General features: G+C 37.9%; 1 protein-coding gene across 15 annotated transcripts in view; it reads left to right on the top strand.

Moving 5' to 3' along the window:
* The window catches only part of LOC145469112 (uncharacterized), a 57,790-nt gene extending 39,424 nt beyond the window's left edge, over positions 1-18,366 (top strand). For 10 of the 15 annotated variants that reach the window (XM_081452779.1, XM_081452789.1, XM_081452788.1 and 7 more), the window contains 3 exons: positions 44-352; positions 2,697-2,984; positions 16,916-18,366. In XM_081452779.1, the coding sequence (XP_081308905.1) occupies positions 44-352; positions 2,697-2,984; positions 16,916-16,992 (674 nt within the window). In that variant the 3' untranslated portion in view covers positions 16,993-18,366. Of the gene's footprint in view, positions 1-43; positions 353-2,696; positions 2,985-3,042; positions 3,247-16,915 lie in introns of those variants that run through there. The other 5 variants (XM_081452777.1, XM_081452782.1, XM_081452783.1 and 2 more) reach the window with 5 other exon arrangements.

Raw genomic sequence — 18,366 nt, 5'->3', positions numbered from 1 at the left:
AAATTTCTCATGGTTCCATACTATACTTACGTAAATTTTACAGACAAACCACTGACTGATGACACTACAGTGGAAAGCGTGTTTGACAGTCATCCACACATCATTGGGGCGATGCAATCATTGTTAGATGTAGAGGGGCCTGGAAAGAACAACTGGAAGGACCTTGCTGACGTTTTTCACGTGGAAAGAAATGAAGCCCAAGACTGCACAAGATCTTACAAAGATAATCCAGCTAAGGGATTGCTTGAATATGTTAACGCTAAATATCCTCTCGAGACTGTTGGAGATCTTATAAAGAAATTGGAGGAATGCCAATTGAAGGCGGAATCGAACGTACTAAATAACTGCAAAGGTTAGTTCCATTGACAATTATCTGTAAACTAACATTTTACTAGCGTTTCACATGGCGATACCCTCCAGGTCAAGATTTTGTAAAGGAAAAATAATGAAAAAAAATTTCGACAAAATGTTCATTGATATTACATGGATTGTAGTTATGTAGTGAAAACAGATTATTTTAATGATAATCGTGAGTATTTAGGTATCGATGATGTTGCATATAAGTGAGAACCATCGCTAGGTAGAAAGGTTAATTGTTATGATATTCATAGGAAAGTAAAATGAGAATTCATTGTGACCTCATCTTAACTTTAATTTCTCCCTACATATGTACTAGAACTGTTTAGAATTTTTCCAAGGCAGTTTCGAAAGGTATGAGAATACCTTTTTCTATCGTGAATATTTTTAAATGTTTAGATAAAGTAGATAGTGGTTTTAGTGGTTTTAGGATCTAGGTTCTTAAAAGTCAGGGAGTGCCAAAATACAGCAGAATATCGCCCTATCAGTCATTTAAATTTTTGTAACTGTCCATGAAAATCAAACGAAATCTCACGTTCGCGGCAGGAGCATGAGATTCAGTTCCTTTCATATTAGAATGATTGATAATACAGGGCTCAACACTAACGGTAGCCAACTAGCTACAGACTAGCAGAAATTTAGTTTTGGCTAGTAGGTTTTCGATTCCCATGAGCCACTTTGGCTAGTCAACAAAATGACATTGGCTGAACTAGTTTCTGTCGTCTTTTAGGAAGACAAACACAAAATTTACACTTTTCTCGGAAACAAGGTCAGAATTTTATTATGGACATATCATGGTACCCGGCATGTGCTGTTCAGCACGTATGCAAATTTAAGTTTATCTACTTTTCGCTGCATGGTATCTAAACGGGAAACTGAACATGTTACTTTTGTTGAAAGAAATATTTGACAAACAAGACAGCATTTTCTGAAAGCACGCATCAATGCTCTTTTTTGTTACCAAATATTTTTCTTGCGCAAAATAGTGCTGAACTGTGAAGGGATAACATGTCATTTAGCGTAACAATACATGGGTGATTTGTCGTTGTATGCATACTTACAAACTTACCACTACAGAATAATTAGATGAGAAAGATTTATTTCCTTCGACATTTAAATCAGCCGTTTTTAGCAGTCAAATTTTGCCAACGACAGTTTACAGTATTGTTCAGATAGTTGTTTTGGTTTTGAAACATTTCTACGGTGCCTGTCTGTGAAGAAGTCTGACTCAACAGTTTTTACAGTGACGTCTTGGGGGTCTCGATGTTTTTCCAAGGAAGTCTCATAGAAAAACAGTCCTAGAAGTCTTTTCGGGAACTGGAACCTTTTTGAAACTAGTCTAAGTATAGCCTATGATTACCAACATTATGTACTAAAGAGAGTCGCTTGCGTTGTGCTTGCGCTGTGTCTTGCTAGTAATTCTGCTGTTATTGGACCTACCTAAAATTTTCGCGACACATTAATTTTGTTAATTTCGAGACTTAAAAAAAAAGATCGCGAAATTAAAGTGACGCGCCGAATAAGTAAGTGTCGGAAACATAACACATTATGTTACTGTTAACATATAGTACTGCCATTGCGTTTTTGTTACTTTGGACGTTATTGTACCTTTGATAAAGTCGGTTTACTAAATTCAAAGACATGTTTAAGTAACATTGCCAGGGAGATAAATTTTGTGTTACTCAAAAACGCAGAGTTAAAGTGATTCAAAATACAAAATTTGTCCGAAATCGCCGAATTAAAGTGTCGCGAAATATGCGCACCCCCAAATCGCGAAATAAACGTGTTGCGAAAATTTCATGTAATAAGGTGCCAACCACAACGCTTGGCTAGTAAAAAAGGTTTTGGCTAGTAACATCTAAGTTAGCACTAGCCACTAGGCTAGTAAGTTGAAAAGTTAGTGTCGAGCCCTGTGATAAGCTAACGCATAACTAAAACCACTTTGTGATTTTTAAGGCCAATTACCTATATTCTAAGAAAAATGCAAACAATGAAAATCCAGTCTTTACAGGTGCCTAATAGTTACACGAGTCTTTGTATGGAAAGATGCTACATTCCACTGCTCTCAAAACACTCCAACAGTCCTTTACCATCTCTAAATATGCACTGGACTGATTTTGGGATTTTGTGGGGTACACTTGGTTCACAGAATAATTGATCTAATGTTAAGATATGAACGAAATTGAGTCTTCAGACCTTCCTGGAATATCATTGTTTTGTTTTTAATTTTCACGGTGCATGTGAAAGTGCTTTACTTGCCCACAGACGCAGTACAATATACCATTTCTTTAGAGACTAATAACTTTGCTTGAACTCCTTTTATCTTCTCATTAATATAGTCACTACAAGCACTCTGTTGATCGATTTGTGGGACCTGAATGACGAAGCAGTACATAAATTATGTACCCTTTTAAACCAGAGGGGCGCGTGGAGGCGTTTGGGACCCAAATTTGGAATCTTAAAGGAAGATCTAGACACCTTTTCTTCTCATGAAGATGAAGTAATAAGCCCTATGGAGGCACTAGTCGATTATTTACGTTGTGACCAGCCTGAGCTAACTGTTAAGAAGTTTATTGAGGCCGTGTATTCGATTGACAGAAGAGATGTGGTGAGGAAATGCTTTTCAGGTTGGTGAGCATTCTTAAATTTTTAATTCTGAATATTGAATCTCTGGTGTTCTGATAGGCTTACTCATCTCCGGTTATCAGGTCATGTTTGAGTCACCTTATATGGAAATGCAGATTTGCGATAAAGTAAGTTATCTTCATTCATTTTATCAGTAGGTAATTAGATACACGACCCCTCAAGCATGTAGTGCTTAAACGATAATCGTGTTTGAAATAAAGGATTTTACTTTATTTTACTTTACTAATGCGTTACACCCACTGTTGTGGAGCTGAAAGAACCTCCAAAAATCCAAACGTTCAGGATTTAATGAAATTTGATAAAACAATTCTTCCATTCACATTAGTTGGGTACGACCTTGGTTATAACCAACTCGTTGGCTATTTACCATCTCATATCCAATGCGCACGCACGGAATAATTGTTCCTTTTTTGTGCCACTATTGCTCGCAACAGTATGCACTTTGCTGTTAAGTAAGTGAGTGAGTAAGTAACTAAGTTAAGTTGGGGAAATGTTCGAGCAATCGACGACATCATTTCGATTTATCGGGTTTAGTCCGAAACTCTGCCGTATCTCGGTATTGGAACTTGAGCTGGTGAATGACATTTAAATTTTTTTTTCTTAAACTAAGTGAAATGCTTGCCAAAAGAACCCAAGTGATTTAGAGCTGTAATTAAAGCAAGATCCTCCATAAACTGACATTTTTTTAAGCGAGTACACATAATAGAGAAAACAGAGCTAATGCCTATTCTAGAGAGAGCCTTCACCGAAACATTTTTATTTGCCTTATGATGAAGGTGATCTTAAAAGTTTCCAAACAAACTTTGAAACATTTTCTTTAAGTATCTGTCAGAATCTTACACCTGTCAATTAAATAGCGAGAAAAAACGCCTGTACACTTTTGAATGATCAACAGCACAAACACGAGTTAAATGACCACCCCAACGATTTTCGCATCCGAAAGCAGTCACTGATCTTATGGAAAGTGAGATATAGTCTTACGATTTATCGTCGAAGATTTACCTCTGTTCAATTTTGAATGGCAAGGAAAGTCTTTGTGAGTGAATTCAAATGTATGTTTTGAAGTTTTAAGTGGCTGTTTGTTTTGCAATTGCGTGTGTATATCTTGTCTTTCTTCCACAAAAAACGTTTCAAACCCAGACACAGGGGGATTTAATGCGGCTATTTATTCATTGAACTCCTTCGGTTTCTGTTGGCAATTAAGGGAAGAAATTTCCAAATTCAAAAAATTTTCAAAGACTTAGCAAAAGTGTATTGTAGTCAAACTGAAAAATTCGCTCAACGTTTTACAACGAACAAACTGTTTTTGGAGAATTCAGGTAGTTAAAAGAATGAACGTTACATCGATTAATGTAATTGTATCCTACGTTTTAACTTTCTGAGTTACAAACAGATTTTGTTGCGGTCAACCTATTTAAAATAACGCATTTCTTCGGCAGTGCTGTTCATGTTACCATAATTTTTATGATCATGAAGTATGTTTTCCTCTTCGGGATATAGAGGTTATTCCATGGAAAGTGCACATGAACGATTTTTATTCACGAGTTGCTACGCATCAAAAAAAAAAGGAATGAGTAAGCGAAGCAAACGAGTGAGTTTTTTGATGCATCGCAATAATAATATTACTCAGTGGGGAATGCATAAACAATAGCCCTCACGTGGTTCGAAAATGTGCTTGGATATTCAAACGTAGAGATTATCTTTTCCGAGCAGTGAATAGCAATTGTGAGCTTCGACAAACAGATATTGTACAAGAAGAATTCAACGAGCATATTTTCGCGCCAAATGGAGGCTACTCTGTTTATTATGGCAACGTGCGGAACTAAATGTCTCTGGACAGCTTCCCATTTGCTACAAAGAATGTTCACTTTTCAGTGTTCTCTGTACGACCTTTTAGACAAACATGTCCCTTCTTCTGTACCAACCACAGAACGCTCTCTCATCTAGAATTATATATTAAGCGGAGACTCATCGTAGTGGACGTAAGGTTTGATAATTGGGGAATCTCACTTGGGGGTATTTTCACGGACATTCCCCCGTTTTAACTGGGGCATATTCGGTCACGGGATGCGTTTAGACTAATCCCCCTCAATAAAAATATTTGATGGATTATAACAGTGGATATCCTTTTGTTTTACTTGGGACATACCGGGCCAACTTGTGCATTCAGACCAATCGAGTGCGAGCAAAAATATTTGATGCACTATAATTAACAACTATTCACCTAAGTGTCGTTAGCTAGTGGTGTATCAACGCCAAGCGGCTTCGCGACTCAGTAAAGATTCACCACAATAGTATAGGGCGCTCATATGAGAGGTAACCAATCAGGAGCTGAAAAAGACAACAGGCTATTGTTTGGAGAACAATGGGTTCTATTGTTCTCCAAATCCAAGATGACTGCTTTGAATTTTTGACCAATCAGAAGCCGAATTAAGAGTACCTGCCTGTAATAATCAGACAAATTCTTAATTTCGCGGCAAGGGTCGAAAATTCGATTTCGCTCATATTCTTATGGTAGATAGGCTAGCGCATGACAAAAACTACTGGATAGTTTTTTGGCAAAATATCCTTTTATTTCAAAGAAATATGCACAACACAGCAATTCGCATAGCAATTCGCATAAAGAGTAACAAAAACTGTGGCTCATGTATTCGTGCAATTTTTTACATTAATTGTTATCATAATTTCAACCCGTGCGGTATTTTTTGAGAAAATGACGTCATTTTCTCAAATTTTCAACCAAGACTTGGAACAAGGAAAATTAATGGTGGCCGTAAATTGTCGGAAATTAAGGTCCAAAAACCACGAGTTTTAATGTTCGTAGAAAATTGAAATTTGGCAAGATATGTAGGAAAGACCTAATGTGTACGAAAATGTAAAGAAATGGATATCGAGAATTTCATCATAGTGGCACTTTAAAATACTCATATTTTTGTGCAATGTTTAAATGTGTACTGGGTTGATTTTAGGGAATGTTGCGTTGTCTTTTTGGGTGCAAAATAATTAAATTTCGAAGACATGTATTTCATTCACTTAAAAGTACTTTGTGAATATGATTAATTTTCACCATGTGCGAAACCTTCAAATGGATTAAGCTTCTGGTGGTTGAATCGCAGAAGGATGGTCTACAGATTCCTGTTAAAATTTCTTTGGGCAAATGATTGTGAGCGACGCGAGAGCTTTACAAAGTACGTCAAAAATGCAAATATTTGACCATCCGTCGTCAAATTTCAGTTTACGGGTTAGACATATATTTTAGCATGCACCACATGACTTGACCTATAATAAGTTGAAATAGACACAGAGCTGATCATTTCGAAATTTACTAACCTTATTTGTTGTAAAAGGCAGGTCCAAAGCCGATTTGACGTGTTTCTAGTCGATCTCTCACCATTCGTCGTACATAAAGCAGAAGTTTGCTTTTGTTTACGTAAGGTTAACGTTCGATGTACATCACCTACTGTCAACCTATTATTGGTCGAATACCATGAATCTGTGACCATCTTTCTGCGCATATGAACATCACTGCATCTAAGTCAAAAACGGCTGAGTCATTTGTAGGTAGTTGCTTGCTTTGCGCAGCGCCAAGATATTACGTTTGATCGATTGCTGACCATTGCTGAAAAGCGTGCCGGGGCAGCACAATCTTACAGCCGTTATTTGTTCGTCACGCAATGCTGTCACGGCATATGCTGCGCATTTTGATCTATTTTGTATAGAGCACTCTCAGGATAAGTGAAACAATTTAATCATTGTTCATCTGTTTGTTCATATATATAATAATAGGTGTATATTTATATAATCGCATTCTATAGTGTACGTGGCCTTGGTCCAAATCACGTTTGTTGTACGGTCTGATGTTTCAGACAACAGCTGATAAAGCTAGTGCCTGTACTCACTAGAATTTTAAAAAAATCGCCATAAACAAATTATAGATCAATGAAGCAAGAACTAGCTGAACTAAAAATAGGAAATCACAACGTGTCTAAATTCGTGAGAAAAACAGACTAAATTTAATTAGTAATTACGTGAGTAAACAAACCCTGGCCATGTCATTTTATTTGGCGCATTTTGTTTGCTTAGTGGCGAGGCATTGGTATGTTTGTAACAGAAAATAGAGGACTGTTGTCAATACAGTCCAAAATTATTGTCAGTAAAATATTGTAAATAAAACACCTATTGACCGGTTACCTCCGCGGCCACCATTTGGTCGTTCCGGTAAGGGTTTCATTATTGTCTTTACCCCTATTAAGCGGCCACCCAAATTTAAAAACTTTGTTATGGAAAGGGCGAGGGCAGATAAGAGTCTGAAATTGAAGGTGCATGACGAGTGATAATTCAAACACACGTCTATTATGATTGTCTTGAATTGACTCCATGTTCACCAAGAAATTTATAACCCGATAGTGAAAAATTAAATCTTCAAGGTACACCAACGTCTATTTAAGCGGCTAGCCCCATTAAGCGGTCACCACCCATTTCCCCGAGGGTAGCCCACTATATTACATGTAAACCAAAAATAATTGCACAGCGCGAAAAGACCTAGGTATGAGTTTAGCGTTACAGTGTTACGCCGGGCATGTAGGTAGCGGTGGTCGAGTAAAAGATAACAACAGGGGCAATGGTAAACTATTCATTCTTTTCATTTATTAATTTAATCTCTTCCAACTCAACACGATTGTGTGCTCCCAGTGGTTCCAAGCCTTACGGAGCCTTACGTATCAGGATAGAAATTGTCCTACCCCTACCCCCTAAAATGGGATGACGGCATTGCGTGACGAACAAGCAAGGAACCGCTGCAAGCAAGGATTCAAGCAGCAATAGATCAAACGTAATATTTTGGTGTAGTGCAAAACAAGCAACTATCCACAAATGACTTAGTCGTTTTTGACTTAGATGCGGTGGTGATCATATGTGTCGAAAGAGGGTCACAGATTCATGGTATTCGACCATAAATAAGTTGACAGTTGGCGATGTACATCGGACGTTATGTAAACAAAAGCAAACTTCTGCTTCATGTGCGACGAATGGTGAGAGAAACACGTCAAATCGGCTTTGGACCTGCCTTTTACAGCAAATGAGGTTAGAAAATTTCGAAATTATCAGTTCTGTGTCTATTTCAACTTATTATAGGTCAAGTCATGTGGCGCATGCTAAAATATACGTCTAACGCGTAAATTGAAATTTGACGACGGATGGTCAAATATTTGCATTTTTGACGTACTTTGAAAAGCTCTCGCGTCGCTCGCAATCATTTGCCCAAAGAAATTTTAACAGGAATCTGTAGACCATCCTTCTGCGATTCAACCACCAGAAGCTTAATCCATTTGAAGGTTTCGCACATGGTGAAAATTAATTATATTCACAAAGTACTTTTAAGTGAATGAAATACATGTCTTCGAAATTTAATTATTTTGCACCCAAAAAGACAACGCAACATTCCCTAAAATCAACCCAGTACACATTTAAACATTGCACAAAAATATTTGAGTATTTTAAAGACGGAAGAATGATGTGGTTTTGCATGCGAGGCTCTCAAACTTGTTTAATAAAATGGTGCGTCAAATGACGATTTTAACGGAATTTAGTAATTTGCATATTTCTTTGAAATAAAAGGATATTTTGCCAAAAAAACTATCCAGTAGTTTTTGTCATGCCCTAGCCTATCTACCATGAAAATATAAGCGAAATCGAATTTTCGACCCATGCCGAGTTATTTACCATTTTTGAGTTATTTTTTTGTAAAAAAAATACCTCTTAGTCGGCGCGTCGGGTATGTTATGGACGGGTCAATGGGTGAGTGAGTGAGTGAGTGAGTGAGTGAGTGAGTGAGTGAGTGAGTGAGTGAGTGAGTGAGTGAGTGAGTGAGTGAGTGAGTGAGTGAGTGAGTGAGTGAGTGAGTGAGTGAGTGAGTGAGTGAGTGAGTGAGTGAGTGAGTGAGTGAGTGAGTGAGTGAGTGAGTGAGTGAGTGAGAGATGTATGTATGTCACACCAATCAGATTGGATCTACTATGAACAGCCAATCAAATTTCTTGTTGTAAAGGTAAATAGTATGTGAGAAACACAAGGACTTTGGTAATTGAAAAATAAAGAGTGACGTGTATGTTGCCGGTTTGTGATTTTTAGTCCGGTTGGGAGGGGAGTGTGACAGTTACATACGTACATTGGGTTGTTTTAGAGTGCATAATGTTCAGTGTAATGGTGGCTAGTTATGAACGAGATGAGTCTTGAGTTTTGAAGCAGTTCATGAGTTAGTAGTAGGCAAATGGCACGAGATATTTTTATTTTTAATTACAAAGGGTAACTTGATACTTTTGTTTTTCACAAGGAGTTAATTCAATCAGAGGTCACGAATCGTTGGTTCTAGTTCTTAGGACATGTTTTAGAGGGGACGAGACTATTTAGATTTGAAGCAGTTCTAACGTTTACAATAGTAAGTGCAGGTAACGATTGTTTTGTTCTTATTGCATGCAAATATAACGAAATATTTTTATTTTTTAGTTACAATGGGTAATTTGGCACTCTTGTTTTTCACAAGGTAGTAAATTCAATTAGAGCTGACGAATCGTCACCACTTGTTCCCACGAGATGTTTGCTATTTTTAGTTACAAATAGTAACTCGACACTTTTGTTTTTCATATGGGAGTAAATTCAATTAGAGCTTACAAGTTATCGGCTATTGTTCTCAGGATATTAAACAAAAAAGAAACTTTCATTTCTAGAGTGTTTTTACGTCTCTGCAGTAGCAGTTTCATAGTTTTATTTAATGACATTCATTTTAGTCCGACATTTTTAAAGGTAAAAAGTATGAAAACTGTTCAAATTTTCTTTGAAGACTGCGTGGCGTCAAGTTAAAGTGCATTTAATTAAATCAGACTTTCAACGTGTCAGAGAGGTTTTTTTCTTTCTTTCTATTTTTGAGTTATTTTTTTTGTAAAAAGATACCTCTTAGTCGGCGCGTCAGGTATGTTATGGGTGGTTCAATGGATGAGTGAGTGAGTGAGTGAGTGAGTGAGTGAGTGAGAGAGAAATGTATGTATGTCACACCAATCAGATTGGATCTACTATAAACAGCCAATCAAATTTCTTCTTGTAAAGGTAAATGGTACGTTAGAAGATTTGATCCCGATAGAGTTCAGAACGACCATATTTATTCTTCTATAAAAGAGGATGAAGTATTCATATATTGGGTTTACTTCGACATTTTCTGTGGGTTAGGCTGAGAATTTTAGTTAAATGAACGAGATGAGCCTTGAGGTTTGAAACAGTTCGCGAGTTAGTAGTATGCGAATGAACGGGATATTTTCAGTTTTAGTTACAAAGGTAACTTGATACTTCTGCTTTTCACAAGTAGTAAATTCAATTAGATGTCACGAATCGTCGCTTCTAGTTCTCGGGACATGTTTTAGAGGGGACAAGACTTCAGATTCGAAACAGTTCTAACGTTTACAATAGTAAGTGCAGGTAACGATTGTTTTGTTCTTGTTGCATGCAACTATAACGAGATATTTTTGGTTTTTAGTTGCAAAGTGTAATTTGACACTCTTGTTTTTCACAAGGGAGTAAATTCAATTAGAGCGGACGAATCGTAACCACTCTTTCCCACGAGATGTTTGCTATCTTTAGTAACAAATGGTAACTTAACACTTTTGTTTCTTATATGGGAGTAAATTCAATTAGAGCTGACAACTTACCGGCTATTGTTCCCAGGATATTAAACAAAAAAAGCTTTCATTTCTGGACGGTTTTTACATCTCTGCAGTAGCAGTTTAATAGTTTTATTTGATGACATTCATTTCAGTCTGATATTTTTAAAGGTAAAAAGTATGAAAACTGTTCAAATGTTCTTTGAAGACTGCGCGGCACCGAGTTAAAGTGCAATTCAATTAAATCAGACTTTCAACGTGTCAGAGGTTTTTTCTCTTTCTTTCTATTTTCAGTGAAGTTGTGTTGTATTGTGTAAAAAGGGTAAACGTAGGACTCGTATAAAATGCGAAAAAGTCTCTAAATTAACTTGAGTATTTTTGAGCAAAAATTCCTTTTGGGGGTTGGAAGGGTTATGTGATCGGTGAGTGAGGGAGTTATGCATGTGCGCGTGTCACACCAATCACAGTGCGGGTTGTATCAAAGAACGAATCAAATTGCCTGTTAGAAAATAAGATGGTCTCTAAATTAATCTGGAGACGTGTCAGATTACTGTAGTTTGTTCAGTGAAACATTTTATGGCTTACTATTTAGCTATCTTACCATGACCGATGTAACATCGCATGTACATCATAAGTTCCCAGTTTGTTTCTTGCTGTACATTGCAACCAAAAAAACTTGTCAAATTAACCAAATCGTTACTGTAAACAGCTCCACGAATGGTCCTATCTCCGACACTTCACACAAAAAAATAACTCTTGCACGCCTTGCGTGCCTATGTTTAATTTCCTAAGTTTGTTCTATCTTAATTTCAACCTGTGAATTGTAATCTTAAGCTCTATTTTTACTATCTTAATTAAAGTCTTTCCGCTCGTATTGTATGTGAGAAGTTGCATAGTCATATTCTAAACACCGTTGGCGTGTAAAGGATGGTATATAAGCAAGTGCGTTTGTAAAGCTTTTTCCATTCGGTTGATTACATCGTCGGTCGTATCGCCAATTACGAACATCTTTATTGACGAGTGCAGAATAAACGACTGTTGGACCAAGCTATGTCTCTTCCTTGACATCCGTAGAGAAGACCATTGAAGTAGATCCTCGTGTACCAGGAAATCGTGACGAATTTTCATTCCCGCAGGCAGAGTAGTACTCTCCAGAGTTAGATTCCCCCAGTTGTTAGTTCAAATCTCCGTTCAGTCAGAAATTTAGGGCCGAATATTTAAACAAAGTTTAGGCGTTGTTTAAGAAAGTCTTGGTCTAAACCAGGTCTCAACCGGGAAACCGGGTTATTTAAACGTCGCTTATCTTAAACCTCACCTAAACGGAGTCTAAACACAGACTTGCCAACAATAGCAACTTAGACCTGGTCATGAGTAGGTTTAGACAGAGTCTAATGATTTATTAGTCAAGGTTTCTGTCATGGATGGAAGTTTGAGATATAGACGCCTACAGCAATGGGCTAATGCTCAACCTGTTCGAAGAATCCGACACTTGCGGTATATGCTTAATCCTTTAGAAAAATATGACGACGCCAATTTTCATCTACAGTTTCTCCTTAGGAAAGATCCTGCTATCACACTCACTGCCATTTTGAAAAACGATCTAGAACATCAAACGAGGAGAGGCTTGCCTCTCACACCAATGCAGCAAGTTCTTCTGACCTTGCGTTTTTATGCTACAGCCAGCTTTCATCAAGTAATATGAGATTTGTTTGGAGTGTCTAGTTGTGCCGTCTGCAAGGTAATACACTGAGTTTCAAGAGTTATTTCGAAACATAAATGGCAGTTCATTAGATTTCCAGCCGATTTCCATGAGACGAAGAGAAACTTTTACGACATAGCAGGACTCCCTTGTGTCGTTAGAGCAATCGATTGCACCCACAATGCTTGTTTCCTTTTTAAGCTTACATTGTCATATCCTTTGTTTTCTATGTTGGGATATTGCTTCCCGAGTTCGGCAAGTAGAAGTTTCTCCTCTGGGCTTAAATTTGCATTTCGAGATTTTGACGCCATTTTTTCATCTGGCCTCTTCAAAATTCTGAACGCACAGTTTTTGGAAAACAATAGGAATTTCAGTTAAACCACGCTTAGACGTGGTCTACGTGGACTGCGGCTCGACTACATTTAAATAATGCGATTTAGACCACGTCTAGCCGTGGTCTTTAGAGGCCTTGTCTAAACCTCGATTTAGTCAAAAACCAGGTCTAACCTAAACTTCGTTTAAATATTTGGCCCTTAGTGTTTGCAGAAAAAACTTATCGTCACACGACACAGGCGCTCCTAATTCAACAATTATAGTCGTCTAAACGGTTTTCCAATAGCGACAAGAATAAATCACTTACACCAACCATAGTCCTTTCAAATTCCTTCAAAGCCACACACAGCTCTTGATCACTTAGAACCGTAATCGCCAAGACAAGAATAAGAAGATGTGTGTCCAACTTTGTCACGAGTAAAATGATTTTGCTCTAGTCTGCATGACTTATATACAACAACTTGTATCCAATGAGAAGACGGCGGATAGGAAGTATTCCACGCAGCACGTGGTTAAGAACCAATGAGAAGACGGGGGATGTTGGGGTACGTGATATCACGTGGTTAAGAACCAATGAGGAGATAGGAGGTAGGGGGTATACCCCACTGTAATGTCATTAAATTGTTATAAACAAAACAAAGAGTCTGAGTCTTTATAATGTTTATTGAATAATAATAACAAGAACTCTGTAGGAGAATTGCAATTTAAACTCTTTAAGTCTTGACCTTCAGTATTCCACAAAGTGTTGGGAACTAGACTTGTTTCCAGTTTCTCAGACTCTTGGTCCCAGGCCCCAAAATGCACAATATTCTGGCCTAGTTTTCTTTGCTTTTGGTCACAAAGTCTTTGCCTGATCCGTTGCTTATTCTTGGCATAATAACTTCTCCAATATTCGTTGATCCGTTCCTTGTTGTTGTTACAGTATTGTCTTCGGTAATTTCTGATGTGCTCCTTGTTCTGTGGACTAAAGGCTCTCTGGCTGCTGGCCAGTCGTTCCTTGTTAATTTCATACCATCTTTTACGACAGGTTTTGAGAATCTTAACGTTCTCTACAATATATCTCTTTTGTTGGGCCAGGATTCGCTCTCTGTTCTTAGCGTAATATTTTTGGTGGTAGGGCTTTTTACAGACAACCCTCTGTTTATTTCCTGACAGTTGACTGGAGCAGTTCATCTTGTGTGGCGTCTTACAAATAATGAGTAAAACCCTAGACTCCTACTCTCTTATAAGAGTCACATGGCTAATTCAGGTTTCAACCTCTTGTTGTACTTCCTCTTCACCATTTTCCTCGGGAAGTAACTTCTTTTGCATTAGTCTGTTTAACAGGAATTTCTCCTGTGCTACTGCTGATTGGGCCGCTTCGTCAAAATCCATGTCATCTTCCTCAATAAAGCATCGAAGAGTCTTCATGACTTTATGGTGTATTGCGTGGTGTTTGATACAGTGAGCCCATTTTAGATGCTCTAAGTAAGACCTTCATAGCCTTCTTTTACTTACAGGTAATAGGGCACTCAAAGCAGCATTTTCGGCATAGTTTTGGGATTTTCCCTTATCCAGGAACTGCTGGACTTCTTTCAGGTAGGTTTCTTTGAGATCTTCCCCGACTTTTTGACATAATGGACTCCACGGATCTGGTTCATTGTCATCCGCTTCTTCTTCCTCTTCGGAGCTGCCACTATCCTCACCTCCCTCTGCCATCAAATCGTCTAACACAAGTAATCCACCTTTCGGAAACCATGACTTGAGATGGTCTGACTCTGGAGCTGACTCGGAGCTGCCACTATCCTCCTCTTTTTCCTGTTCCTCTTCAGGCTCGTCTTCTTCCACCTCCTTTTCCCCTTCTACATTTTCATCATTGTCATCTTCCACTGGGCCAAAAATATCTGTTGAACAATTACAAGCAGTAAATTCTTCATCCCCAATTGATCTCTTTGATTTTTGAAGGCTACAATATGTAGTGGGCATTCCTGGAAATACTCTTAGCGTATTTCCCTGGTGGAAACATGTCTTGGCACAAGTACAACACGGTGATATTTAGATGATGAGTGTTTGGTGAATAAGTCCAGCAACTCTATGTCCTCACCTCCCTCTGTCATCAAATCGTCTAACACAAGTAATCCACCTTTCGGAAACCATGACTTGAGATGGTCTGACTCTGGAATCTTTGATGTTATTCTCAAGGGTTAAGATACAGTCTAAACATGATTTTAGCTTCTAAAAATGTGCTTTTTCGGTTTTAATTTATTCCACCTTTCATCTCTGACTAATTGTGTTAATTCTTCAACGGTCGCTCTAAATGTCGTTTGTTTGTGTAAGATTCCTTTGAATAATGCTTTTCTCAAGGGAACAGTCGAGGTCAGTGAGTTTAGATTTTATGGCAAACTGCCATTAACTATTCATTTCCACTTGAAGTATTTCGATTGTATTTTTCTCTTTAAATTTTTCTTCCCATGTTGGATAAGGAAATAAAAAAGGAACACATAATTTTCTTTTCACCAAGATCTAAGGACTATGATTAATGTAATTGATTTTATTCTCATTGAAAACTGCTTATTACTCGCGCTGTCAATGTATTAGAGTGATGCGCTTTGCAAAGTTTGTAAATTTAGATCTTTATTTCAAGCTCGAAAAGTTTGTTTGAAATTCCTTTGATGTTATTCTCAAGGGTTAAGATACACAGTCAACATGAAAGTGAGGCTCGGTTCCAGGCTCTTACTCTGCCAACATAAAAGTGAGGCTGAGCCGTCCACTGTGGTTTCTGCGTGGTCCAGGATTTTTTTCAACCCGAGCTGGGGTAACCAATCCCTGGGAAGTGCCCCATCACGCAGAGATTGGCTTTGCAGGGTTTGTTACTCTCCTCAAGAGAGGGGGACTGGGGAAGCCAAAACTGTAAGTACTTTAATTCATTCTGATTGGATGCCGATGAGGTTATCGTCCCATGATGCTTTGCACCACCCTCCCTATAGTCAGACCTCAGACCCAAATCCCTCAGTGTTTATCATGGCCGCTTGCAAGTAGGACTTTTGTGCGTTTTGGAGGCCGAACACTGTAAGTATCGATTTTTAAGTTGCGTTACATTTTGCGTGACCCAGGGGTGATTTTTGTCGCCATGGAAATCCGTGAGACCGATCCCAGGTCCTCTATCGAGGCTGGTGGGCTGTTTTCCAACATGGCCGACTTTCGTAGACGCCATGTTGAAGACTTAATTTGGTTTCTGATTGGCTGAAATTTGTGGCGGCCATGTTGGATTTGGAGAATAATAGCCTATTGTCTTTCTCGGCTCCTGTTTGGTTACCGCTCATATAAGCACCCTATACTATTCACCACCACTCACCAAAACTGTGGTGAAAAGTGTTTTTTAGTATGTAAAAATATAACACGAGAAGATGATTTGACGTATTACTTCTTGCAACAATTACAGTATTTTCGGGCGCAATTCTCGTGCGAGTTGCTTGGAGGTAAAGATTTTGACTTTGAGTAGCCAATCAGAGTACGCCATCAAAGCTATCCACTGTTTAAGTATATACTAATCAACAGTTATTCAACGAGAGTGTAGCGCCAAGTTGGCTATCCAGCAAGGGCGAATGGATTATTATTTCATAAATTTCATTAAATCCTGAACGTTTGGATATGAGGAGCTTTTTTCAGCTCCTCAACAGTTGATGCGATGCATTTCCATATAAGGTGATTCAGAATATGAGGTGATAACTGTAGTTGAGTGAAACAATCAGAGCACCAGAAATTTAATATCCAGAGTTGGAAATTTAAGAACAGCAGACATACTTTTGTCTTCTGGGCCACTTACGCGCTCAGACTAATCGCGCACGAACGAAAATATTTGTTGGTTATGATTTTCATAACAATCCGTGCATTACAATCCATCAAATATGCCCGAAATCCCCATTTCAATCCACACAACCCAACAATCCCATCTAAAAGCTTTTAAACATAACGTTCAATGAAAAAAAGATTTGCTATTGCAGAAGCTTCTCTACCACTGTTTCTCTACTGCGCTTTCTGCGGCTGCTGGTTACCATTTTTACCATATATTATTCAATATATTTATTATTCATATATTATTCACACGGTCAAAAAAGTGGAATGCGATGATATTTACAAGTCTCAATTGATTACAGATAGCAAGCTAGTCGCGCTGTTTTCGGATTTGAGTCTATAGGCTTCTGTTTGTTGTTGCAGGCTTTCGTTAAAGGGTTAATGTTTTTTCCTTTACCAGATGTAGAAAAGCAGTATAAAGATTCCTTGGAGCAGAGCCAGAGTCAATCAGCACCAGTTATGGAAACGGTGCTTTAACTGCTTATTCCAAACGACAAGGAAAGAACCTTTTACAGATTTCTCTGCACTATCAAAGCAAGTTTTGATTGATAAGAACTAGAGTTTTTTCAAGTAATTTTTTTTAGGAGGACTGATATAGCTAGGGTATTTTTAAAGATAGATAGGTTGTTTTTAGAAAAAAATGTTCAAATCTACTAGACAGAACGCTTTGTGCCCCCACCGTAACCCCCCTAGATTCCTAAATTTCTCCTTTTAGCTTATGTGCATTTCACTATAACAAAAACACAAATCGTTATCTGCACTATTTTGAATTACAAAACTGAAAAAGGTACAGAAGTAAATGAAATTAGAGTACTACTTAGAATAACCATGGGTGGGGAGGGGGGCCAGCAGAGCAAGGCAGCCTTTATTATAAATTAGACCGGCAATTTGGTTTGAAATCATTATAACACTCTTAAACTGATAAAGTTTCAAAATATTCTTATCACCTGTTTGGTGGAAAGATTATCAAAGTTTTGTGGGAGAATTGATGCGTTAATCACTTCCTCAGTCAAAGGATAAATTAACCCGCTGCTCGGCTATGAAAATGAGATTGCTTTCACGGGTTGGATAAAATTAACGTGGAGTTTGCAAAATCAAGAAGTGAGTGGGACTCTCGAAAACAAAAGTTGGTTGAATGACGGAGTTTTACATTTTAAATTTCATAACGATGATGTATCTCAAAAGCTAATACCACATGTGTGTCAAGTTTGAATATTACGATAGACTCTTGTTATTTTTCTAGTCGGCCATAGTATGGTATTGAACTTGACAAGAAATAGAGAGCGTGCAATAAACAAGAAATTAAACAAATTTGCAACAGTAAGCCATGATAGGTGTAAATGGAATGATACATGGGCGAGCAGGTTGCTTGTTGTCGAGTTGTGCACAGAAAGAGAAATTCCACATCTATAAGCAATTGTATTTTTTAGTTTACTATATAAACACCATAGGCCTTCACCGACAATTGAGGAAAAATCTACTTTATTAATGAATTAAAAAAGCTCAAGACGAGAAAATGCGTCGAATTATTACAACTCACGAAATGCCATAATCCGTGAAAATTTCCACTAACGACCTTCGATTGAGAATGTGAAGCTTTGCCATTCATTCATGAACCTAACAGAGTGGTGCGAAAGGTTATTGATGTGTCAGCAGTTGATGAGCGGTATCAAACACACGTAAAACAATTATTGTAATTTTACACGCGTGCTGTTACAGCTTCCTTAAAAGCTAAAACTCCTTGTAAAAAGTAGCAGTTTATATGATAAAATAGAATAACACAAAACAATGCCTTAATTCTGGACTTCATGTTACACGCTAAGCATGCGTATTAAAATAGCAGTCTTTATT

Source organism: Orbicella franksi, chromosome 15 (genome assembly GCF_964199315.1).
Source record: "Orbicella franksi chromosome 15, jaOrbFran1.1, whole genome shotgun sequence".
NCBI lineage: Eukaryota > Metazoa > Cnidaria > Anthozoa > Scleractinia > Merulinidae > Orbicella > Orbicella franksi.
The sequence above is the reverse complement of the archived record's forward strand: the minus strand, read 5'-3'. Positions and strand labels throughout refer to the sequence as shown.